At 39.2% G+C, this 26,248-nt stretch overlaps 1 protein-coding gene across 1 annotated transcript in view; it reads left to right on the forward strand.

Moving 5' to 3' along the window:
• The window catches only part of LOC136865918 (uncharacterized), a 180,802-nt gene that overhangs the window by 50,266 nt on the left and 104,288 nt on the right, over nt 1-26,248 (forward strand). The window contains exon 3 of the mRNA XM_068226543.1: nt 1,739-1,834. Within this exon, the coding sequence (XP_068082644.1) occupies nt 1,739-1,834 (96 nt within the window). The remainder of the gene's footprint in view (nt 1-1,738; nt 1,835-26,248) is intronic.

Raw genomic sequence — 26,248 nt, forward strand, 5'->3', positions numbered from 1 at the left:
AACTTACCAAGGGAGATGTTCAATAAATTTCCAATTTCTTTGAAATCATTTAAGAAAAGGCTAGGAAAACAACAGATAGGGAATCTGCCACCTGGGCGACTGCCCTAAATGCAGATCAGTATTGATTGATTGACTGATTGAAGATTAGAGGGGGCGGGATGCAGGCAGCACAAACAAAACATGTTTCCCTGTTGTACTAATTTTAACAACAAGGCCTCTGCCCTACGGGCAAAGCCTTCGGCCTTGAGGACCCCAGTGCTTTCCTTCACTGCTATGAGCACCCCACCCCATCTCCTGCTGCTACCTCTGTCTTGTCTGTACCCTCGGTATCCAGAGCTACAGACCTACCTGTCATATATACTATGCATTTAAGAGGTACTCTCTGTAGGAAGACTTGAAAGACTCTAATGAGTTATTGCTGCTGATATTATTTGGAACAGAGTTCCATAATCTAGTACCCATCACAATAAATGAGCAATTACAGGCAGCTGACTTGCTAAAGTGAATGGCAAGTGTAGTGACAGAGCATGTATTATACTGGTGAAAAGAGGAAAGGTATATAAAATTTGATGACAGGTACTGGGGAGTTCTCTCAGTTATTGATCTGAACACGAACACTGCTACCTGAAGATTTCTGAGTTCCTTGAATTTCAGGAGGGAAAGTTGCTTGTGATAAGGTGTGACATGCGAGTCATATCTTAAGGAAAATATAAATCTGATGCAGGAATTCATGGTCCTTTATACCTTTCTCGTTTGTGATTTCATTGCATCTATGAATACAGCTTCACAGTAATAGAATATAGGGAGAACTAATCTTTTTATAAGCCTGATTTTTATATTTAACAGTGAAATGTTTTCGTGGTATTTCAGAGGATGGAGTGAGGCAGATAGGAGTGACATGTCCTCCATGACATCCTTCCCAAATTTTATATGAGGTGGCCTGCCAAATTCCATCTCTGGTGACATACTGTGTGCTTCATTCCTGATGTCTTCTGGCATGGGCTAAAAAGAATCTGTCATTTATATTTTGTATTTCATTCTCATCCCTTGCTCTGACAATATGAAAGTGATTGAGATATGAGCAGTGCTACTAACACCATTCCCAATACAGTCTTTGTTAGAAAGGGTGTGATACGGTCACTCATTTGGTTGGTTTGTGTGTACATTTCAGTGGTCATGAGAGATTGCTATGTAACAGCACTGTCTGGCTAGGAGAGATAAGCAAATGGAAAGCTAACTCATTCCTCATTTCTTTAGTATTCCTCTTCAGTGACACTTAGATCTCTATGGCAGCTGATGGCAGGTATGTTGAGGATCCTCCCGTGTCTTCAGGCTGAGCACTTCACAGAGAACAGGAGATATGTATTTCGTGCCGTGCTGTACTTTCCGATATTGCATGTAAAAAATAACGGTAATCAATTTTTAAATTTCTGAAATTTTCAGAATTGGTTTGTAGATAATGAATCATTATCATTATGTCGGTATATGTTCCTGGTGCTTCATAGTAATTTTAGAAGGTTTTTATGTTATATAATTGCTTAAGAATTAAAAAATATCCCTTAGCATTCAAACGGGACATCCTTCCCGCTCCTGAAGGTCTCTGTGCTGACATGTTGTAAGGATCCTCCATGGGTAGAAATTTTCAGAAAAAGAGAATGAAGTTTTGAAACAGACTCATTAGTAACTGAATTGCCGGATGTGTCTGAAGAATGTGCCTAATATACTAACTTTTCCACAGGACAGTTATCAGCTTGCATCAGAGGAGACACACTTGCAAGAAGAAATGAAATCAGAGTTGGCAGAGCCAGGACAAACAAAGATGTACACATTTGAGGTAATCTAATCTTTTGAGAATCACTTTTCGGGAAAAGGAAATTGTGAGAAAACTGCTGAACAGTTCTCAGTAAGTGACTCTTCATTTTAAAGCACACAAATTGAAGGTCGTCAGAAAGATGGATTTTTATGAGATTGCCATTTCTTTTACATAATTTTCATATTTTCTCTAAGTAGTTCAAAAATTTTATTCTAAGCACTCTATAGCAAGTAGCGTTGTTCTAAGTCCCTTCATTGCATGGCATGTGCCAGCTGGTTACATCACTTCTGCTATCTGGATTTAGGCTACAAGTGTGGCTATTGTTCTTTAGTTGTGTGTAGTGTTGTGATGTAGGGGTAGCGTGCCTGCCTCTTACCCGGAGGCCCCGGGTTCGATTCCCGGCCAGGTCAGGGATTTTTACCCGGACCAGAGGGCTGGTTTGAGGTCCACGCTGCCTACATGATTAGAATTGAGAAGCTGTCTGACGATGAGATAGCGACCCAGGTCACAAAAGCCAAGAATAACGGCCGAGAGGATTCGTCATGCTGACCACATGACACCTCGTAATCTGCAGGCCTTTGGGCTGAGCAGCGGTCACTTGGCAGGCCAATGCCCTTCAAGGGCTGTACTGTGATGGGGTTGGGTTTGGTTTGTGTGTAGTGAGGGAAGGCTTCAAAGTGGACATTCGAAGCTATTTCTTCAAATTGTCAAGCCAAGATATTCATGTTTGGCCAGGTCCTCTTTCTCGTAGCAGACTGTACTTCATTGAGTCCTCTTAATGTGACCATGTATTCCAGTGTCTTCATTTTAATTGATTTATGAGCTCTCTTTGACAAATGTTTTTTCTTTTTTGATTACTCCTCTTACTTCACATGGCTGTTCCACCAGATTTTGCATTCACAGCTATATCCACATCCTGAAACCTTGGAATCCTTTTCTTTTGTCTGGCTACTGGAATGTCTCGACCTCTACATGATTCAGTAGGATGGAGCGGACAGAGCTTGAGAGTTCCCACATGATCATGAAGTTGGACTCTGCTTTCTCTATCCAACATTTTATTACAATAGAACGGTCCTGTGTTACTCCCAAGATATACCATATATTGTCCCATCTTGATCTGCTGGTTGTTTACCATCAGGATTTCTGGTGGTGTAGGTTTCTTTGTTATAAACGTGTACATTGTCTTTCAGCTGTAATCCATGCTTCGTGACTCCAGTGACCCCCTGTGGGTAGGGAATGCAGACAAGGAATACACCCACGGTATCCCCTGCCTGTCTTAAGAGGTGACTAAAAGGGTCCCCAGGGCTCTCGACTCAGGAGCATGGGTTAGCAACCACGGGGCCCATGGCCGAGTCCTAGCATTGCTTCCATTTACTTGCGCCAGGCTGCTCACTTTCATCCATCCTGTCTGACCTCCCTTGGTCAATTCTTGTTCTTTTCTGACCCCGATGATATTAGAGCATTCAAGGCCTAGGATGTCTTCCTTGTTCGTCGGTTACTTCATTTTTGGAAGTGACAGACCCCTACATTTATTTTTCTCTCTCTCTCTTTCTCCTGTGGGTGAGGGACGCAGACATGGACTACACCCATGGTATCCCCTGCCTGTCATAATAGGCGACTACAAGGGGTAACTAAGGGATGAGTGATTAAGAACTGTGAGACAACTTGTGATTCGTACCATCAAGCGGGGAACATCGTGGGTCAGCTTTACTAGCAGGTAGTACGACTATGTTTGGTACATAATAAGTTTGTGATTAGTTACAACAGAGTGCGGTTCACTGTAGGTTTCTAGTACCTGTGATCAGTACCACTATATGCGGATCACCAGGGGCTGATATTATCTGTGATAAGTACCACTAAATGAGTGACACTGTGGGTCTGCGTTGGCTGTGATTGTTACATTCTACGTGAGGAACACTGGATAGTACGCCTCTCTCTGATTAATACACCACAGAGCTCGATAGCTGCAGTTGCTTAAGTGCGGCCAGTATCCAGTTTTCAGGAGATAGTGGGTTCGAAGCCCACTGTCGGCACTTTGAAGATGGTTTTCCATGGTTTCCCATTTTCACATCAGGCAAATACTGGGGCTGTACCTTAATTAAGGCCACGGATGCTTCCTTCCCACTCCTAGCCCTTTCGTATCCCATCGTCGCCATAAGACCAGTCTGTGTCAGTGCGATGTAAAGTAGCACGCATAACACCTATGTGAGGAATACCGTGCGTTTGTGTTGCCTATGAGTGACGGTGTCCTGTGAGAAACTCCTTAGGTCTGTATTACCTGTGCAACGTAGAATACTTGTGAGTAGTACTATAATGTGTGTAACTCTGTGAGTGTACGTTACTTTGGATTAGTCCTGCCACATAAGAAATACTATGGTTCTACTTTCGTAGCTGTAAGTACCATTATGAGACCGTTGACCTGGATTTTGGACTCCGTTAGACAACAAACATCATCGAGTGCTCTGAACACAGTCCCTTGCTCAGTAATACTATTGTTCTTTTAAGGTGGGGGCATTGCTTGCCAAATCCACTGGATCTTTTAAGTTCATAATCATTGTCTACCATCGTCTTTTTGAATTCTGGTCAATGGATCGATTTTCAAATTATTTCAATTTCCAGTATTGTGGGTTGGATCTGCTGATGATTTTAAGTTCGTTTTCATCTTTTGTATGGGAGTAACGGCGTCCCACTCACATTTGACAGGCGAGGGACTCCTCGGAAATAACTTGGTGAACGATGTGGAATTCGATGGGCAGTCATCAATATTAATGGGGCTTATGGAAGAAAGAAAGTAGAACTGGCTGAGTCAGCAAACAGAATGCATCTTTGTGCTAGGAGTAAGTGTTATTTGGGTAAGGGAAGATAGCAAGGAAGAGATAGGAGATTGTAAAGTGTACTTAACAGGTATTAAAAAGGGAAGGGCAGGGTGTGGGGTAGGGCTGTTTATGAGGAATACTATGGCATGCAACATAGTTTCTGTAAGGCACATAAATGAGCAAATGATGTCGGTAGATTTGGCAGTTGGATGAATTAGGATGAGAGTGGTCTCAGTGTATTCACAATGTGAGTGTGCAGATGAGGATGAAGTTGACAAGTCCTACGAAGCATTGGGTGACGTCGTAGTCAGGTTCAACAGCAAGGATAGGATAGTGCTAATGGGTGATTTATATCAGAGAGTTAGAAATACAGTAGAACTGAAGGATACGAAAGGGTGATTGGTAAACATGGGGAAGATATGGAAGCTAATGGGAATCGGAAGCATTTGCTAGACTTCTGTGCTAGTGTTTTTTTTTTCGCTATTGGCTGTATGTCACACTGACGCAGATATGTCTTATGGCAACGATGGGACAGGAAAGGGCTAGGACTGGCAAGGAAGCAGCCATGGCCTTAATTAAGGTACGGCCCCAGCATTTGCCTAGTGTGAAAATGGGAAACCACAGAAAACCATCTTCAGGGCTGCCAACAGTGGGGTTCGAACCCACTATCTCTTGAATACTGGATACAGGCCACACTTAAGCAACTGCAGCTATCAAGCTCGGTTTCTGTGCTGGTATGGATTTAGCACCTACAAATACGTTCTTCAAGCATAAGGCTATTCATCGATACTCATGGAAGGCTAGGGGTACGAGTTCCATAATAGACTATGTCCAAACTGACTTCGAAATAAGGAAGTCTGTTAGGAATGTACGGGTTTTCCGGGGATTTTTCAATGATACGGGCCACTATCTGATCTGTCATAAACTAAGTATCTCTAGGCCTAGGTTAGAAAAAGTGAAATCTTTCTGCAGAAGAATAAGGGTAGAAAATCTCCAGGACAAAGAAATTGGACAGAAGTACATGGACATGATTAGTGAGAAGTTTCAAACAGTAGACAGTAAGCAGGTTCAGGATATAGAAAGAGAGTGGGTGGCATACAGGGATGCTGTCGTAGAAACAATGGTGTGTAAAGATGGGAAAAGGCGAACATCTTGGTGGAATGATGAAGTGAGAGCAGCTTGTAAACGTAAAAAGAAGGCTTATCAGAAATGGCTCCAAACAAGGGCCGAGGCAGACAGGGATTTGTATGTAGTTGAAAGAAACAGAGCGAAACAAATAGTTGTTGAATCCAAAAAGAAGTCATGGGAAGATTTTGGTAACAACCTGGAAAGGCTAGGTCAAACAGCAGGGCAACCTTTCTGGACAGTATTAAATAATCTATGGAAGGGAGGGAAAAAGGAAATGAACATTGTTTAGGGTAATTCAGGTGAACTCTAGATTACAGGGAATCACTGGACAGGTGGAGGGAATATTTTGAAAATCTTCTCAATGTAAAAGGAAATCTTCTTGACGGTGTCATGAACAGCCAAGCTCATGGGGAGGAGGAAAATGATGTTGGTGAAATTACACTTGAGGAAGTGGATTGGATGGTAAATAAATTCCATTGTCATAAAGCAGCAGGAATGGATGGAATTGTACCTGAAATTGTGAAGTATTGTCAGAAGGCAGGGATGAAATGGCTTCATAGAGTAGTAAGATTAGCATGGGCTGTTGGTAAGGAACTCTCGGACTGGACAAAAGCAGGGATTGCGCCTATCTATAAGCAAGGGAACAGGAAGGATTGCAATAACTATCAAGGTATCTCATTCATTAGTATACCAGGCAAAGTATTTACTGGCATCTTGGAAGGGAGGGTGTGATCATTGTTAAGAGGAAGTTGGATGAAAACCAGTGTGGTTTCAGGCAACAGACAGGCTGTCAGGATCAAATTTTCAGCATGCACCAGGTAATTGAAAAATGTTACAGGAGTATGGGAATGAAAGCTGAGTGGACTCAGGATATCTTATTCATCAGTTAGAAGTAACAGACATGAAAGTAGCAAGAGTGATTGCTGGTACAAGCAGGTGGGAACAATATCAGGAGCGTATTCTGAAAAAGTTTAGTTGCTCTACAGAAAGCATAAGACAGGGTATCGAGGGAAAAGATGTTCGCCATATTGGGAGACTATGGAATTAAGCGTAGATTATTCAAATCAATCAAAGGCATTTATGTTGACAATTTGGCTGCTGTGAGAATGAGTTCATGGTTCAGGGTACTGACAGAGGTTAGACAAGGCTGTAGTCTTTCACCTTAGCTGTTCGTAGTTTACATGGATCATCTGCTGAAAGGTATAGAGTGGCAGGGATGAATTCAGTAAGTTGGAAATGTAGTAAGCAGTCTGACCTATTCTGGTGACTTGGTTTTAATAGCGGATTTTACCATATTTTGGAATTTAAAAATAGGTGCAATAAGTATGGTATGAAATTTGGCCTTTGGAAGACTAAATTGATGTCAGTGGGTAAGAAATTCAACAGAGTTGAATGTCAGATCAGTGATACAAAGCTAGAACATGAAGGAATATAATTTTAAGTATTTGTTTTGTGTGTTCTTCCAGGATGGTAACATACTGAGATTGAATCAAGGTGTAGTAAAGCTAATACAGTGAGCTCGCAAGTTGTGATCAACAGTATTCTGTAAGAAGGAAGTCAGCTCCTGGACAAAACTATCTTTACATCTCTCTGTTTTCAGACCAACTTTTTCTTTATGGAAGCGAAAGCTGGGTGGAGTCGGGATATCTTATTCATAAGTTAGAAGTAACAGGCATGAAAGTAGCGAGAATGATTGCTGGTACATGCAGGTGGGAACAATGGCTGGAGGGTGCTCTGAATGAGGAGATAAAGGCTAAGTTAGGAATGAACTCGGTGGATAAAGCTGTGCTCATAAACCTGCTTCGGTGGTGGGGTAATATAAGGCAAATTGAGGAGGATAGGTTACCTAGGAGAATAATGGACTCTGTTATAGAGGGTAAGAGAAGTAGAGGGAGACGAAAATGATCAAGGTTAGACTCGGTTTCTAACGGTTTAAGGATAAGAGTTATAGAACTAAATAAGACCACAGCACAAGTTGCAAATTGAGGATTGTGGTGATGTTTAGTAAATTCACAGGAGCTTGCATACTGAACACTGAAAGGCATAATGGTCTATAATGATGTATGTATGTATTGTACCGGTTACGACCTGTACATGCTGTAGTTTTTGGGTATTAATTATACTTCATCATCACGCAAGGCGTTCAGAGCGAACTTGGTTTGTTTACGTTCGGAGGAGCGAACAGGCGAGCTGCCGACAGCTGTGTGTGTGACGTAGCTGCAGGGACAAGATAGACTACCCGCCTGACACCATGTGTAGCCTGCACGGCCTGGTATGTTCTGGATATGAACGTCACGCCTTTGCGAACATTCCATTGAGAAAAATTCAAAGTGTCTCTAATAGTAATCGCAGCAACTTGAGCGATACGTCATTTTGAAGAGGATAACGTATACTTCTCAAATTGTGAATCTCAAGAAAATCCGTCAAGGGATTTGCGAGATAATCAGCCTCAAAGAGATCACATTATATGCTGACGTAGGAGCCCCGAACTGAATATAAGGAGAGCTCACTTTATCCAGATCACACAGTCGTACCTGGGTGTTCAGCCTGACTCTCCACACTGCAGTGTTCGTCGAAGTGCTGATAGAGTCTGTCTTCGAATATTCAAAGTCTTCGTGTGGGACTTAAACTCTGACAGTCGTGTTGAACTTATCAATTGTGCGCGTGTGAACTCTATCAATGAAGTTGAACTCATAATCTGTGCACATATTGCAACTCTGATTATCACAAGTCGTATATTGGACTTAGTTGACAACAGTCAAGTCGGACTTATATTCTGTGCGCATGTAGAGACTTCTCGATGCAACTTACTTTTGTTCTTGTAGAACTGAGTTTATTACCACGTTGCCTGTGTGAAACTTAGTATCTGAACAAATGTCATTAATTACAATGTGACTCTACTATGTTGTACTATTAACTGTGACATTTTGTTAAATCTCGTTCAGCATAATTTCATTTATGAACAAGGGAGTTTATGAAAGTGTTCGAACTTTTATATGAATGTTAATGCAACTGATTACCATAATCGTGTGCTACGACACCAAGGTCTCGCTCCAAACTCAAACTGTGTTCTTTATCCAATTCAAACAAAATTGTGTATTATTTCTTCTGAACAATCTGTAAATTATTTATGTGTGACTGACAGCAGTGTCTTTGATAAACTCTCGATCAGTCACCTATTTTATTTAATGTCAAGTGTACCTAACAAGGAACTGTGCTTTTCGTTTCAACCTTATTTCTTCGTCAAAGTGTTTAGTGTTATTGCATGACTAACAGCCGTATCTGTGATAAACTCTAGAGCAGTCATACATTTCTGTCTATGTCTAGTGCTACTGTATTTAGTGGAAAATCACCACGAACTGTGCCAAGTACATGAACAATTTTCAGTTTCATTATTTCTATTCATGAACTGTGCTTTATTTTCTTCCAATCTCGATGCAACCCGCATCTTCATCTTTAGTGAACTTATAAATTCTGTCTACAAGTTTAAGAGTGAATTCGACTGCATATCCCAACCATATTAAATTAAACAGTGCTGCTAAACCAAAGTGTCGGGGGACTGTGTAATTCTGGACACTCGTATAAGTTATGTGACGAGTGATTACCCGGCAACATCGTCGGAGATCGTTAGAGGACATCAGAGATCGTCCAGAATGTTGAAGGTTCGTGACTCAAACACATATCCAACCAACCTGGGTGTTCAGCCTTATCTCGACGTAATACTGGCAACTTCCAGAATGTGTTCCAGCCTGGTGAACTGGGAGCACGGGTCATCAACAGCAAGGTGATGTGCACTTTGAAATGCATTTTCTGAATAAAAAACTATTATTCAATCTATTTAAAACTTTTCTTCTAGATAGGACCCTGCCTCCTGTACCAAGCCGTAGCTAGAAACCACCCAGAATTGCCCTGAGAACTACTTCATGGTAACTTTAAAATTAAATTCATAAAGTCTGGCTATTTTACTGGTACAGTGTGTATGTATGTATGTATGTATGTATGTATGTATGTATGTATGTATAATGTATTCATACATTCATTCTTCATCATCACGTTTTGAAGTCTGGCCGGTATATGAATTTTGGACTTTTAAATTGTCATAATATTTCATCTCATTTCATTTTTCATTTTCAGAGGCCGATGACCTAGATGTTAGGACCCTTTAAACAACAAGCATCATCATCATCATCAGATTCCAGTAACTAGTCCTTGAAATCCCTAAGTATAGCACTGCATCTCCACATACCGATACCATATGTTGTTAGTAAGTTTGCCGTTGAACTTAATACCTTTTGGAGCCCTTCAAGCACTTCAGTGAGCTTCTGTCGTGAGGAGATGTTAAAGAGGAGAGCTGATAACATTCAACACTATCTTGCTCCTTGCATTGTCATGAGAGGCTTCTGGCCCTTCAATTGCAAGTATTGTCTCGCGTATTCCAAGACCGTTGCTAAATTCAAACTGCATGTCGCTAATGTTCTTACACTTCTGATTGATTCCACAATGGATGGTTTATGGTTTTGAGGAAATCTTTAGTACATGATCCATGGTGAGATGCCTCTGCTTCTCTGTCTGTATTTATCATCAGTTTCACATAATATGTTTAGTTAATTTTACACAATCTTCGCTTTCTTTCTTTGCTGGCAATCTTACACTTGATAATTTTTTTTTTTTTGCTAGGGGCTTTACGTCGCACCGACACAGATAGGTTTTATGGCGATGATGGGATAGGAAAGGCCTAGTAGTTGGAAGGAAGCGGCCGTGGCCTTAATTAAGGTACAGCCCCAGCATTTGCCTGGTGTGAAAATGGGAAACCACGGAAAACCATTTTCAGGGCTGCCGATAGTGGGATTCGAACCTACTATCTCCCGGATGCAAGCTCACAGCCGCGCGCCTCTACACGCACGGCCAACTCGCCCGGAACTTGATAATTTATCATACTCTTGTGAGATGGCAGTAGTGTCTGCTCTTGTACCTTTTGCTTTCTACCTCCTTGACTTTAAGTCTATTAATGATATTTTTTCTTTGATCATAGGATTTTAAAAAAATGTAGGCCAGAAACATAATATATTGTATTACTATATTATATTAAATTACATTCAAACTATGTTATGCTAGAAAATCACACAGGATGTATAATTCTTTAACTTTACTTGACTTGGCTCGTTTGTGATTCTATGTCCACTTTATCTTGGTTAATTCTTTGCCTTTTTTTTACCCTGCCTTATCTGTTGCACTTTGGTTACTGTTCAACTGAACTTTATGCTTTCAAGGAATATGCCTTATTATTTTACCCATTGCTTGGGTTATTGCCTGTTTTCGACATCTTGCCACATTATGTATTTCTTACCTTAATTCTCACCTTGTTTATACGCATAACTTCAATGTTGTTGCACGATATGGTCAATTGCAATGTTGTTGGTGTGATAGACATCTGTATACATAAATATAATTTTTGTCAGTACATTGCTCAGAATTTAAAAAGAATTGTTTTTCTGTATCAAACTTGTCCACATTTCTATCATTTCGCTCTGTCTGTCAGTATGTATGTACGCACATCACGAGAAAATAGCTGAAGAGAATTTAATGAAAATCAGTATGTAAAGTCAGATAATAAACCACTATAATCGAGGCTATAAATCATTTCATTCACACTGAGTGAAATGTTAGCTTACTGGAAGGCCTAAATTGAACTCTCAAATATTTGTTATTATTTATTTATTTATTTATTTATTTATTTATTTATTGATGTCTTTATTTGTGGTGAAGTTAAGGCTCTTGGCCCTCTCTTACACTTAACCACATTATGCGGCTTAATACTGAATCCAAACTTAATATTCTAACTTAACACAGTGTATATAATATAATATTAATATAACTTAATATAGTCTAATACTAAAAGATTACATTCTAAGTCTAAAATTAGAAAAATAATAAATAAATTCAATATTAACTACTCTAGGTGGAATTCATAAAAAATAACAGTAATTTATGTAAACTTTTGGGAACTATTTACTCCAGACATTCACTCACACATTCACACATAACTAAATGATATAGCCTACGTATTCAAGAGGAAATCTTTAGACTGTCTTTTGAAGGTAATTAATGAGGAACAATTTCTAATTTCAGGGGGTAAAGCATTCCATATTCTAGCGCCCGACACAAGGAAAGAATTACTGAAGGCAGATGTATGATGTGGAGGTATTGCAATTGTTGACCCAGATCGCGTGTCTCGGTCATGAAAGGAGGATAGAAAACGGAAATTACTGGAGAGATATTCAGGTATATTTTCAGTCAAGAGTCGATAGATAAGGGTTGATACATTGTGATTCCTCTGCTGCTCTACTTTTAACCAAGAAAGTCGTGCATAAAAAGGGGATACATGCAAGGCAAAATTCAATGAAAAGATAAATCTAATGCAGGAGTTTAAAGCTCTCTGCAATTTCCTATTTTGTTCACTGGTAGCATCCAGCAACACAACATCACAATAGTTAAAAATTGGAAGTATCAATGTTTGAACCAGTTTTATTTTTAAGTTGAGAGGTAATACGGTCTGGTGAATCTTAAGGGGATGAAGTGATGAGTGAACTTTCCTGCATACGTTAGTGACATGCTCATCCCAGTTTAAAGTTTCATTTATAGTGACTCCAAGGCTTTTTACTGATTTACAGAGTGGGATAGCAACGCCATTTAGTTGAATGACTGGAATTTGTAGACTGTGTAAATGTGCAAGCAGTTTTCTCTGCCCTAGTATGATAGCTTGTGTTTTCGTTGGGTTGATGGAGAGAGAATTCTCAGCTGCATAACAGCTGATCTGCTCTAAGTTTCGGTTCATATTTTCAATAGCTGCATTCATGTCATTCACTTTTGTGTGGCAGTAAATTTGAAGGTCGTTGGCATAGAGATGGTAGTTGCAGTTTTTCAACTTAGAAGAGATGTCATTCAAATATAAAATAAATAGCAGGGGGCCGAGTATAGAACCTTGTGGCACACCATTAACTTTGTACTTCCACTCCGTTCTCTTATCATTCATGACAACACACTGTCGTCGGTTATGGAGGTAGGAAGCGAACAATTTGAGAGCAGCGTGGCTAAGATGGAAGGAATGCAATTTCACTATTAATATGTCCGTACTGATACTGTCAAAAGCACTGCTGAAGTCTAGGAGAATGAGCACGGTCACTTTACGTTCGTCCATTGCTTTTCTTACGTCATCCGTAATTTTTAGAAGAGCAGTAGATGTACTATGTCCTTTTTTAAATCCAGATTGCAGGTGATCAAGTAACGAATGGTGCATCAAATATTGGAGCAGTTGTTCATGCATGAGTTATTCTAAGACTTTCTAAAGTGAAGAAAATATACAGAGAGGTCGATAGTCAGATGGAGAATTTTCTAGAGATTTTTTTGGTATTGGAAAAATTAAGGCATCCTTCCAAACAGTTGGGAAGTAGCCTTCCGAAAGACATGAGTTACATATGTGGGTTAAAATTGGCAGTACTACATCTATCAAGGTAACGACGAAGGATATCGGGATGTCGTCCACTCCGATTGCTTGCGATTTGATTGATGTTAGTTTTCTTCTTACATCATTTTCATTTACTTTACGAAATTCGAACAAAGGCCGTTGTGGCAACGGAGTAGACTGGAGAGAATTTATTGTTGTTTGTATAATATGAGGGTGGGTATTAACTATTTCTCTAGTAAAGTGGGCATTTAATTCATCTGGATTTATGTCATGCGTATTGGAGTTTGTAGTTTGCCTCCCAATACCTACTGATCTGAGTTGTTTCCAGGTACTTTTTGTGTTCAAGTTACTGGCTAATTGTTGGAAGTATGCATATTTTTTGTTTCTAATTATTTGTTTAACTTTATTTCTAAGCACACGGTACTTTTCAAAATCTTCAGTTGATAATGTCTGCTTGTAACATCTGTGTAGTGCATCTTGTTCAGCCATCGCGGACTTAATGTCATTAGATAACCATGGAGCAGCTTTGCGAGTCACCCCAGCAGTACGTTTAGGTACGTGTTTGTTATACAATCCCAACAATAATGTGTTAAACCTCTTTACTTTTTCGTCATTGTCAGTCAAGTGCAGTATTTCGTCCCACGGGCAGAGATTAGCATCTTGTATCAATTGTTGAGGATTTAACTTTTTCATGTCTCTATAGGTTATCCACTTCGGCTTTGTTTTGGGAACTTTCAAAGAATAAGCTAAATATATGAGATCGTGGTATGATATACCAGGTACAGAAGTTTGTCCGTGTTTCAGTATTTTCTGGGAATTGTTTGTGATAAGTAAATCTATTAGAGTGTGTGAGGATCCGTTAGCCGTGTGCACGTGGTGAGTGGGGTTAAGTGGCAATACTGACATGTTACAAGAGGTAAATATGTTCTGTAAACGATTTGCTTCAACGGAGTCTATTCACAGGTTTGTGTTAAAGTCGCCAAATATGAGTACATGTTCGTAGGTAGGTACGAGTCTTAGTAACTTTTCTTCGAAGTCGGTGAAGTTTCCTGCTTTTGGTGGTTTGTAAACAACTCCAATCAGTACTTTAGTCTTATCAACAGATAGTTCTACGAACATATATTCAGTTAAGGTGTCAGTAGATAATGTCGAAGTTTGCATAATCTTCCCCGTTAAATTGTTTTTGTATTATAGAGCTACTCCTCCTCCATGGCGGTTCGGTCTATTGTGAAAAACTGCATTAAATCCTTCTATATTTACCGAGTTGAGAGGGACCGAGTCCTTCATCCAACTCTTGCTAATTGCTACAACATTTACCATGCTTCCTTCAAAAATAGCTTTCAGCTCAGTGTGATGGGCAATTATAGACTGAGCATTGACATGGGCACACAGTAATGAGCGGGAAAAGGACGAGAATTCTCTCTCCAGGTGACTGCGGGCGGGGTGAGAAGGGGTGAGAGAAAGAGAAGGGTGGGAGGGTTCAGTGTCAAGGTGAAGGTTATTTACCCTGCCCAGGGAGAAAGCTACGTTATTACCTGTGTTAGCCATAATCAAAAATAAACAGAGGGCAACTTACCATGGTTTCCTCTTGCCTACGTAAGCCACTTGAATCATTTAAACATTCACTCACACTAAACTTATAATAAAACCACTTATAATTAAAACGTAAATCCATGAGTCATGTACTCTACTAATCACCTAGCCCTGAAATAACAGCATTTAGTTCCGCTTTAGTGGTCACAGTGAATTTGTTTTTGTTTTTGCCTAGGACTACGATTCTTCCTTCCTGGGTCCAAAAGTTACGCACTCCGAGCTGGTCTCTGGTTCGATTTAACAGATCTTTTCTAGAAGCAGTCAATGACTCCGTAACCAATAGTTTGGTGCCTTTGAAGAGCTTCTTAGCGCGCCAGATACGATCGCGAACATGAAACTGGACGAATTTGACTATAATCGGCCTGTTTCCCGAGGTCACAACTTCCGCAGCTGATCTGCGTAGAGGTCCCAATCTATGACAGCGATCGATGTCATCCATCGATAATTCCACTTGTAGGTAAGATTTTACTGTCTCTATCACTTTGGCATAGACATTCTCAGCCGGGTCTTCTTTCACCCCATGTATGAGTAGACAGTTCCGTCTACTGTATTGTTCGGCTTCAGCAGCCCTGGCTTCGTGCTGGTCAAGACGCTGTTGAACAACTAGTAACTCCTCCTTTACACAAGAAATTTCCGCCGAGATGTACTGGCGAAAGTCTTTGAACTCGGAACAGAGGGAAGACAGATTTTCATCGGCGCGGTCGTTAGTGTTGGCAGCCCTGCTGGCACTGGCTGATGTCAACTGTTCCAAGCGAGCTTGGAACTCATCCATCCGTTTAACAAACTCTGTTTCAAAGTCCGACACACGCTTATTTAGACTTTTTACGGACATGTTTTTACTAGAACTAGACGTCAGTTGTCTGGTGTAATTACTGACACTCACTCACCGGACCTGTCTGCTAATTATCTTGCTAATTCAGGCTGGTAACACAGAGCTCTCCTACACAACACACCTGAATAATAGTACCACGTACAGGGATGGAAATGTCATTTGTTTTTTTAAGAAGTATGCTATAACTTTTTTATTGAGAATCTATCAAAAATGTACATTTTTGGAAATCTGTATTCATCACAGATCAATGACTAAATGTTTGGTAACTGTTTTCTACTCTTCAGTAGAGAATCATAATGTGATTTATTTTTAGAAGCAGGTCTCCAAATTAAGTGGCATGCCACATTTTCTACGTAGCCACATGACTTCCGACCCTATTTCATGAGCTTTACACACGTTGCAGTGCCTGGAAGTAGAATCATTTCCCATAAAATTGTCAACATCACTACTGTCATCTGGCTCCATGGCTAAATGCTGGCCTTTAGTCAAAATAGTCCTGGGTTTGATTCTCAGTATGGTTGGGAATTTTAACTGTTATTGATTAATTCCACTGGCACGGGGCCATCATTTCATCATAATCACGACATGCAGGTCACCTATGAGTATCAAATCGAAAGACCTGCATATGAAGCCACTTCACAATATCTCCGTCATTACCAGCCATTTGTTTAATAACAAGCACAGGCATTTTGTTTTCTTATACAGCATTCCTTCAACTTCATAGGGTCCATATCACTTAGAAGCTTCCCTGTAATCTGTGTATGTCACAAGACCCATCTCTTGCCAGTAACTTGAATTACCAGTGTGTAACATATGTTGGCTATTGGTCCAAAATGTCGGCGTAAAGAATGGTTCCATAAGTCGGCACCAGTGAGTTAAATTTCCGATCATTTATGTCTTGTATATTTTTATTGTACCGGGTTAACAGGATTTAATGAAAATCAGTATGCTGAGTCAGGGAATAAGAAAGTACAGTCTAGGCTATAAATAATTTTAATTCACCCTGGATAAAATGGTAGTTTAGGGGAAGGTGCCTAAAATTTAATTTTTAAGTACCTATGTCATTGGTCCTATCTAAATGTACTGTATAACAAAAGTTGTAGAGAATTTCCAGTCATTTACATTTTATTCAGTTTTACCATACTGACTATGTTAAGAGTGGTATTTCAGAGTCGGAAGGAAACTAAATGGGAAGGCTCACAATATCGAAAGCTCATAGAATTGATCAACAATAACATTACATTGACCATTTTTTGTTGTGATGTTCTTTGTCTCTTATGCAGCCATTCATCTCTGATAGATGGGATTGCTGCTGCGTACCGAGTATAACAGTCTGCCTAATATTGCCAGGAAATAGCATGCCATTCTTTTGGTTCATACATATTCCGGTACTGATGGTACGTAACACTCTGGTTCCTCAGCTGTTCACTTCCTACTCTGAGATGCTGATTGGAATGAACAGTATGCACACTTTATGAAATAATGGCAGGGAGTAGTATGGTAAGCCTCCGTGGCTCGCGTGGCAGCGTATCATCTTCTCAGATTCAAATACCGGTCAGTCCATGTGAGATTTGTGCTGGACAAAGCGGAGGCGAGACAGTTTTTTCCGAGTACTCCAGTTTTCCCTGTCATATTTCATTCCATTTCATCTGTCACTCATTAATCATTGCCCCAAACGAGTGCAACAGGCTTTGGCAGCCGGCACTATTCTTATCCTCGCTGCTAGATGGGGGCTTCATTTATTCCATTCCTGACTGGGAACAGGCTGTGGATTTTCATTTTAAGTAGTAGTAGTAGTAGTTGAGGAGTGTTCACGGCTGTCTGCGGCCTGGTCATTTCAGCTGTTAGATAGGCAGCGTAGTACTGTTTGTTCAAAGTGAGAAAATGTGTGGTTTTTCGTTTGATCGAGTATTTCGTATGATGACATTGCTTTTAATTGAGACTTTCCTATTGATGCCATTGTAATGACCTATGTTGATTTCAGTTGGATAAACCACAAGGACAGTCTTTCTGAGGATGTAAAAAGTTAGTAGAGTGAGTGTCTGCCATTATAATAAAATCTCTCCAACTTGATTGTCACCGATGGTAGGAAAGAGGGCCTATGATTACAATGAAAATTACCTAACTCAGTCTTCACAGAAGAAAAGATGTATGGCAAGTTCCCCATCGTGTTCCTGGGGTAACGTTAAGAGCTATACAATTTAGTACAATCTTACTCACAATGTGAACACTACCTAACCTAGTACTCTGTACACAAAGCAGAATTCCATAACAAAACACAGGTACATCAGATAGATAAATAAATTTTTTTTGTTTATACGTGCGTGGTATTTTGTCCCTCTTGTTGGAGACTTCACTGATATGTTATGCTTGGCCCGACTTATGGTCTCTAAGTCTGCTTTGTAAATGCCTATGTGCCATTTATCGTCAAAGCTGTTTTCTTGAGATATTGCAGTAGTTATGTAGGGTGTGTTTTTACATATATGTAGTCCAGTAATTTGGTCCAATCTATGGTAAAATCCCTAGTGTTATTACATAGAATGACTATGCATTTTGTGCATTTACACAGCACTTTGAATCTGTAAGATACCCGATTTTGTATGTTTGTCGTGCGGTTGAGTAGATTGTATTTAGGTACACAATGAAGGAGAAAGATTTATTTCACATTTGGTCCCTAACCTGTTAGAAGAGAGATCCTCACCTGGACTATGTGTAAGTAGGTTAGCATCCTGCTTCATTAATTTACCAAGCTCAGAACATTTTAAGCAAGCCTCGGACCTCTGGGAGTAACGGAGTCCCACTCCCATTTGACAGGTGAGGCAATCCTTGGTAGGGTTGCCACCTGTCCTGTTTTGTACAGGACATGCCGTATTTGAGGTGAAAATTTTGTGTCCTGTATTATGAACTGTTGTCTCGTAAAAGCGAGCATTTGAGCACCATTGAAGTTCAAAGTAGCTCCATTTTTTTTCCTCTTTGGAGCCTCAGAGGAAGGAAATCTTGTGAGGTCTCACCATTTTCTGGAAAAGCTGAATATGATGGACTATTTACCTCATCTTCCCTCCGCGTACTGCTGTACATCTTCCATTTCAATTTCCCACGTGATTGTTCATGTTGCTTGAGGCTAAATTTACGTAAATACTGAAGTTATCAAAGCTCATCGAAGAATCAGCATTACGATGTCAGTATTTTGGAGAGAAGAGAAGATGCCTCAAACCAGTGTTCAGGTTTTACTAGTCATAAACGACAACAGAAACTAATAGAATTAGAAAAACTTGTGTCTTTTGAAACTAGTGTTCTTAGGTCAAATGCATTTGTTGAACGCATTTTCTCTTTAAAGTCTACCAAGTGGTCAGACAGTAGAAACAGGTGTTCAGTAGATCTGATTAAAAGTGAACTACTAATTAATGTAAACATTTACATGTCTTGTAGACAGTTCCATGACATGATGCAGTTAGACAGTGCAATTTTAAAGTCAACTAAGTCAAATGTGAAGTACAGATGGAGAAAATAATGTTTTTTCTGCATGTTTATCATACTTAATGCATTATACTGTATGTTAGTTTCTCTAACAAATTTCAATAATTACCTTATTCTACAAATGAAATTGATTATAATCTAATTGAAATTGGTACCTACTCTTTGATTTTCAAATATTAATGAACTGTCTCTTATTTTTGTGAAAAATCCTGTATTTTTTAGGTAAATATCCCTTATTTTTTATATAAAAAAGTGGCAAACCTATTACTTGGAAATAACTTGGAGAATGAAAAGGTATTCAGTGGGGAGCTATCAATATTAATGGTGCTTATGGAAGAAAGAAAATAGAAATGGCTGATTCAGCAAAGAGGATGCATCTGGATGAGCTAGGAGTAACTGATATTCTGGTAAGAGGAGATAACGAAGAAGAGATTATGAATTGTACTTGACAGGTGTTAGAAAGGGAAGGGCAGTGTCTGGGGTAGGGCTGTTCATCAGGAATACCATTGCATACAACATAGCTTCTGTAAGGCACGTAAATGAGCGAATGATGTGGGTAGATTTGGCAGTTGGAGGAATAAGGACGAGAATTGTGTCAGTGTATTCACCATGTGAGGGTGCAGATGAGGACAAAGTTGACAGCTTCTACAAAGCATTAGGTGATATCGTAGTCGGGGTCAACAGCAAGGATAGAATAGTGCTAATGGGCGATTTCAATGCGAGAGTTGGGAATAGAACTGAAGGATACGAAAGGGTGATTGGTAAATGTGGGGAAGATATGGAAGCTAATGGGAAAGGGAAGCATTTGCTGGACTTCTGTGCTAGTATGGGTTTAGCTGTTATGAATACATTCTTCAAGCATAAGGCTATTCACCGCTACACATGGGAGGCTAGGGGTACGAGATCCATAATAGACTGTATCTAAACAGACTTGGAATTCAGGAAATCTGTTAGGAATGTACGAGTTTTCCATGGATTTTCCGATGATACAGACCACTGTCTGATCTGTAATGAACTGAGTATCTCTAGGTCTAGGGTAGAGAAAGTGAAATGTGTCTGCGAACGAATAAGGGTAGAAAATCTCCAGGACGAGGAAATTAGACAGAAGTACATGGATATGATTAGTGAGAAGTTTCGAACAGTAGACAGTAAGCAGGTTCAGGATATAGAAAGAGAATGTGTGGCATACAGGGATGCTGTAGTAGAAACAGCATGGGAATGCCTAGGAACAACTGTGTGTAAATGTGGGAAAAGGCGAATATCTTGGTCGAATGAAAAGAGAGCAGCTTGTAAAAGTAAAAAGAAGGCTTATCAGAAATGGTTCCAAATAAGGGCTGATGATGAAAGAAACAGAGCGAAACAAATAGTTGTTGAATCCAAAAAGAAGTTGTGGGAAGATTTTGGTAATAACCTGGAAAGGCTTGGTCAAGCAGCAGGGAAACCTTTCTGGACAGTAATAAAGAAAGCAAGGGATGGAAAAATGAAATGAACATTGTTTAGGATAATTCGGGTGAACTCATAATAGATCCCATGGAATCACTGGAGAGGTGGAGGGAATATTTTGAACATCATCTCAACGTAAAAGGAAATCTTGCTGGTGGTGTTGCAAACAACCAAGCTCATGGGGAGGAGGAAAATGGTGTTGGTGAAATTATGCTTGAGGAAGTGGGAAGGATGGTAAATAAACTCCATTGTCATAAAGCAGCAGGAATAGATGAAATTCTACCTGAAATTGTGAAGTATAGTATGGCTTCATAGAGTAGTAGGATTAGCATAGACTGTTGGTAAGGTACCTTCAGATTGGACAAAGGCAGTAATTGCACCTGTCTATAAGCAAGGGAACCAGAAGGATTGCAACATCTATCGAGGTATCTCATTGATTAGTATAATAGGCAAAGTATTCACTGGCATCTTGGAAGGGAGGGTTCGATCAGTGGTTGAGAGGAAGTTGGATGGAAACCAGTGTGGTTTCATACCACAGAGGGGCTGTCAGGTTCAGATTTTCAGTATGCACCAGGTAATTGAAAAATGCTACAAGAGGAATAGGCAGTTGTGTTTATGTTTTCGTAGGTCTAGAGAAAGCATATAACAGGGTACCGAATGAAAAGATGTTCGCTATAATGGGGGAATATGGAATTAAAGTTAAATTATTAAAATCAATAAAAGGCATTTATATTGACAATTGGGCTTCAGTGAGAATTGATGGTAGAATGAGTTCTTGGTTCAGGGTACTTACAGGGGTTAGACAAGGCTGTAATCTTTCACCTTTGTTGTTCATTGTTTACATGGATCATCTGCTGAATTCTATAAAGTGACAGGGAGGTATTCAGTTAGGTGAAAATATAGTAAGCAGTCAGGCCAATGCTTAAGTTTTGCTCTTAATGACGGATTGTGCTGAAAGCCTGCAGTGTAATATCTTGGATCTTGAAAATAGGTGCAATGAGTATGGTATGAAAAGTACCCTTTCAAAGACTAAATTGATGTCAGTAGGTAAGATATTCAACAGTATTGAATGTCAGATTGATGATACAAAGCTGGAACAGGTTGATAATTTCAAGTATTTAGGTTGTGTGTTCTCCCAGGATGGTAATATATTAAGTGAGATCAAATCAAGAGCTATATTTCTCCTCCCTTTTAGATTATCATGTCAATAATTTTCTCCAGTTTGTACCTCATTTTCAGACTTACAGCCCGCTGTTGTTATCAGAGCTGATGAGCTCATTGGTTGTTGTTTGTTCCAAATCTCAACATTTTTAATCAAAAAGGAGGAAAGAAAGAAATTTAAAAATTTAATGCTTTGATGCTCTTGTCCTCCCATTCACCCGGGCACGATACTTCCGTAAGAAGCGGGAGCAGAGCGTGGTTATATGGGCTACTTATAACAGCATTGGTCAACTGCGCATTTAATATACCAGTGTCGGAAACAAACTTAAAGAAAGAATTAGACACCATCCATTCCATTGCCGAATTCAATGGATGTAACGACTGTTTCATAGAAAGATTAATAAATAAATTCAAGCATCGACTAAATACAACGTTAGAAAATGGAAAATCCAACCCTATACATATTCTACCTTCACTTTCAACGAAAATGTTTACATAAGAAGCATAATATCAAGATATCCTTTTGCACTAACAGTAGGCATGTTGAAATAATACACAACCCTAACACAATAAACAAAAATAACACCTTCCTGAGGTCAGGGCAATAGTTGCAATAACAGCAATTCCACGTACATAGGACAGGCCGGACGAAACTTCAAAATCAAGTACATAGAACACGTCATTGTTATTAAATACAACAGGTTTTCTGCAATGGGCCAACATATACATGACACGAAATATACTTTTACCACCATAGACCAACACTTGGAGATTCTCAGAACCTTTGTTAGAGGCCCTCTCCTAGATGCCACCAAAAATTGCTTCATTCACCTTGATCAGTTTTTGAACCCCAATTTAAACTTAAATGTAATTTCTGAGAAACCCAATGTTCTTTACGACTTTCTTATTATGGTTCTTAAAGATGTTAAGTTTACGAGTAAGCGTTCGATCTTCCGCGCATTACATAACACAGTACCTTGGTATACGTCCCCACCACATAACTCTCGAGACCTGCCCCCAACACCTGCCCTGTAGGTGTTTCCTCTCCAAGCCCCTCCCTTCCTTTTCTCCCCTCTCCTATCTACCTCTAGCCTCAAACCTGCTCCAATTGTCAGCTCCTCTCCATAGAGTAAGCTTTCTGGCATACCGCCGCAAGGTGAGTTCTCACACTTTAACTTTCTATACCTTTGCTTCATTTCACTGCCCTTTACAGAACTCCATATTAAAATCAGCTCTCCATTTTCTCTAGATTTCACGTTCCACTTAAACTGAGGAACGTTGGTCCTACATATCATCCTAGGACCTACATGTACACTAAAACCACCTTCCGATCCACATAGCACAACTGTAAGATAAGAAGACCATGCCACCAACAGTGCTCAGATTATTCCTCAGTGCTGTATTTCTCTATGAATAAGATACTTACCAAGATTTTATTGTGTTCATAAGGTTTTATCATACCAAAGCACAACTTTACAGAAAGTACCCCAACTCAGGTACTAAAACAATATAAGACTATTATGCTGCCAACGCATAGCAATCCTCAGATATTTTATATGGACTATTTTAAATGCGTCATTATATGAATTTTACCTAGTATGTGTGTATTGTTGCTATACATGAATTTATTCTCTTGCTTGGTTTTACGCAAGGCTGATGATGACATTGAAAACATGTTGAAACTGGTACCTTTATAATAATAAAAATGTAATATAATTTATGTGCAACAATTTTTGTATGTATTGAACGGTGGATTCAATTATATTAACCCTTTCGCTTTCAAGCTTTCAGCTGACGGATGTGTGAAAACTGACAGCCATATTTAGCACACTATGCATACACTTCTTTTAAAATTGCATTCAAGGCACACCAATGAAGATATCAACATGAAAGTTGGCAAACTTATAGAATATACATCACTTAGTATCACTGCATGTAAATTATTTCCCTAAACCAAAAGCGTTTAATGTTAAAAAATAATAAATATAGAAGCAAAGCTATAAAATTCAGATTTTGAAAGTTTGGAAGTAATTCTAGGAAATAGTATTCACAACCAGAGTTTGTTATTCATGTCAGTAGAAAGGCTATATTATTGTTTACTATCATGGTAAATATCACGATTCTATGTCCATTACATCCAAGGATAGATTAAAATGTATAAAGTGATGTAGCGCTGAAAAATGTCAGCCATTTTTGCATAAAACACACATTTCTTAAATCTAATATAAAAGACTCACCAATGAAGATATTACCATGCACTTCAGTTGACCTATAGAAAATGAATCACTTATTATCACTGATAATGTGTTGGACATCTATACCATCTGGTTTGAATGTAAAAAAAGTAAAGATATTGGAAAACATAAGTTTCATTAGGAAATTAATTTTAACCAAATTTTCTCAATTGATTCTGTCTGTAGGCCCTATTAGCACTTTAAAATTAAAAACTGTTTGTTCCTGAGACCATATTTTCTCAGTTATGTAATGTGATGTACCACTGACCTATGAACACGTGTTTTGGGTAACACTCTCCGTGTAGTCCCTTGCTACACCTCGTACAAATGGTTCTGGATCTCCGCTTCCTCCCCTCTGAAGTACAGACACAGCATCTGGACTCCCTCCTATCAGGCAGTTTTCTCACACCTGGTGGCCCCTTCGCCATGTCGTATGTGATAAATAACTAGGCCTAACCTAAATGAACTATATCTTACACTTCACTATCACTATGCACCTAACTTAATTACCTAAGAAAACTATTTCAATAATGAACTAACAAGTAAACTAAATATATTGCCTACGATACAGCCTAATTTCACTATATAATCACGAATGAAAATAGAGAGAAATGAACGCAAGTTTGCCGCCAACCATGATGTAAACAAGACACAGAACTCCAGTGAGCACATGTTTCAGACCTCAAGAATAACGATAAATACGGTTAGCCGGCAGTTCCCGCGGAGTATAACGTGAGATAAAACTGTACTCTTCTTATTCCGTGCAAAAAAATGCTATTTGGCGCGTAAATAATGAAATAATTGTAATAAAGGCGGGTAACGACGGATCGTTACCCTGACAGTTTTCCCAGGACCCGTGGGTACCGATAGATCGTTACCTTGAAAGCCAAAGGGTTAAATTACTTTTGTGATTCTCAGTTCAATATGGAACGGCCATGAAGATTTTAACTTTAGATTGTCCTAGCAAAGTCTCCTTCTATATGGCCGACTTGGGGACTGTCTTCATTTTGGAAGTAGCTTGGAAGCTGAACGCCAACCGCCCACTCTATCATTGGGCGGAACTATGCTACTTGGTCCTTGGTGACCATAGCCTTGGCTGCTCCTCTCAATATATGGGAGAATGGTTTCTTAGGGAACCTGAGGGGTCCAGGGGACCCCATCCTGACATCGGCAGTGGCGGCTGCTCTTGCCGTCAACCATGGGAGGATTACATGTAATAAATATCATTTTTGGTCTGTATTGATGATATTTGATTGAAATAATAACAGTAAGTTATTTATTAGACCGCCTAATCAATACAAAGTCTAGTCTTGGATGATTTACATAAATTTGTGAACTAATAGTGGTACATGTTTCGCCTTCCCTGAAGACATCATCAGCCTTAGTCTTAACCTGAAATTAAAAATAAGCGTCTAAATAACATGTAATAATGAAATGAATTTTAAAATCTTGAGGAGATTTGAAGTAAAATAACATTAAAAATAACAATGATGGTTTAAAAAATACAATGTGATGAGATATAATAGTGGAAGTATTAACAAAATTAACATTAGAAGGCTGCTAAAATAAGTGCAATAGATAAAACAACAGATTGTTATACAATAAGTAGTAAGGTTGCATAAAATAAAGTTGATAGTCTGGCGGTTATAATTAGACGATGGCGAAAAATCGTATATAATCAAAGTAAAGAAGAGAGAATAAAAGTCAAAGGTTGGTCGAGAGATCCAAAGTTAATCAAAATCTTGAAGATAAAAGACGAAACTCAGAGGCATATGGTGAAGTTGTAAAACACGTTCAGGATATGAAGTTGTAGAATAGAAGTTGAAGAACAGTTTTAAATAGGATCTCTATGGACCATCTCAAAATTTGAAGTAATGCTCAAATGTTGCAAATTGTGAGTTTGTAGATATTCTAGTTGAAAAGGCATATAATAGTGGAATCTGTAAAAGGAAGCAAGAAACGTAGAGTTAATTATGTGAAAAGATATTTGAAAATATTGAAGTAGAATCGTGTGCACTTACCATTTGACGGTGACAAAGATAGCTTGTAACGTTATGAGTTAGAAGTATTCGCAACAGTAGACTTCTTGCTACGTGTGTTATAGCTGAAGGTTTGTGTTGGAGGGGGATCTGTTTGCGTTGACGTAACTATTCATGTTCACTAACCATAGTATTTATCCGATAACCAATTCATTAATGAAGCACGAAATAAAAATAGCGTACACAACAAAAAACACTAATTGTAATTTATTCTTTAATCATAGTTCTATTAACATAACAGACAATA

The sequence above is a fragment of the Anabrus simplex genome, chromosome 3, assembly GCF_040414725.1.
Source record: "Anabrus simplex isolate iqAnaSimp1 chromosome 3, ASM4041472v1, whole genome shotgun sequence".
Lineage (NCBI taxonomy): Eukaryota > Metazoa > Arthropoda > Insecta > Orthoptera > Tettigoniidae > Anabrus > Anabrus simplex.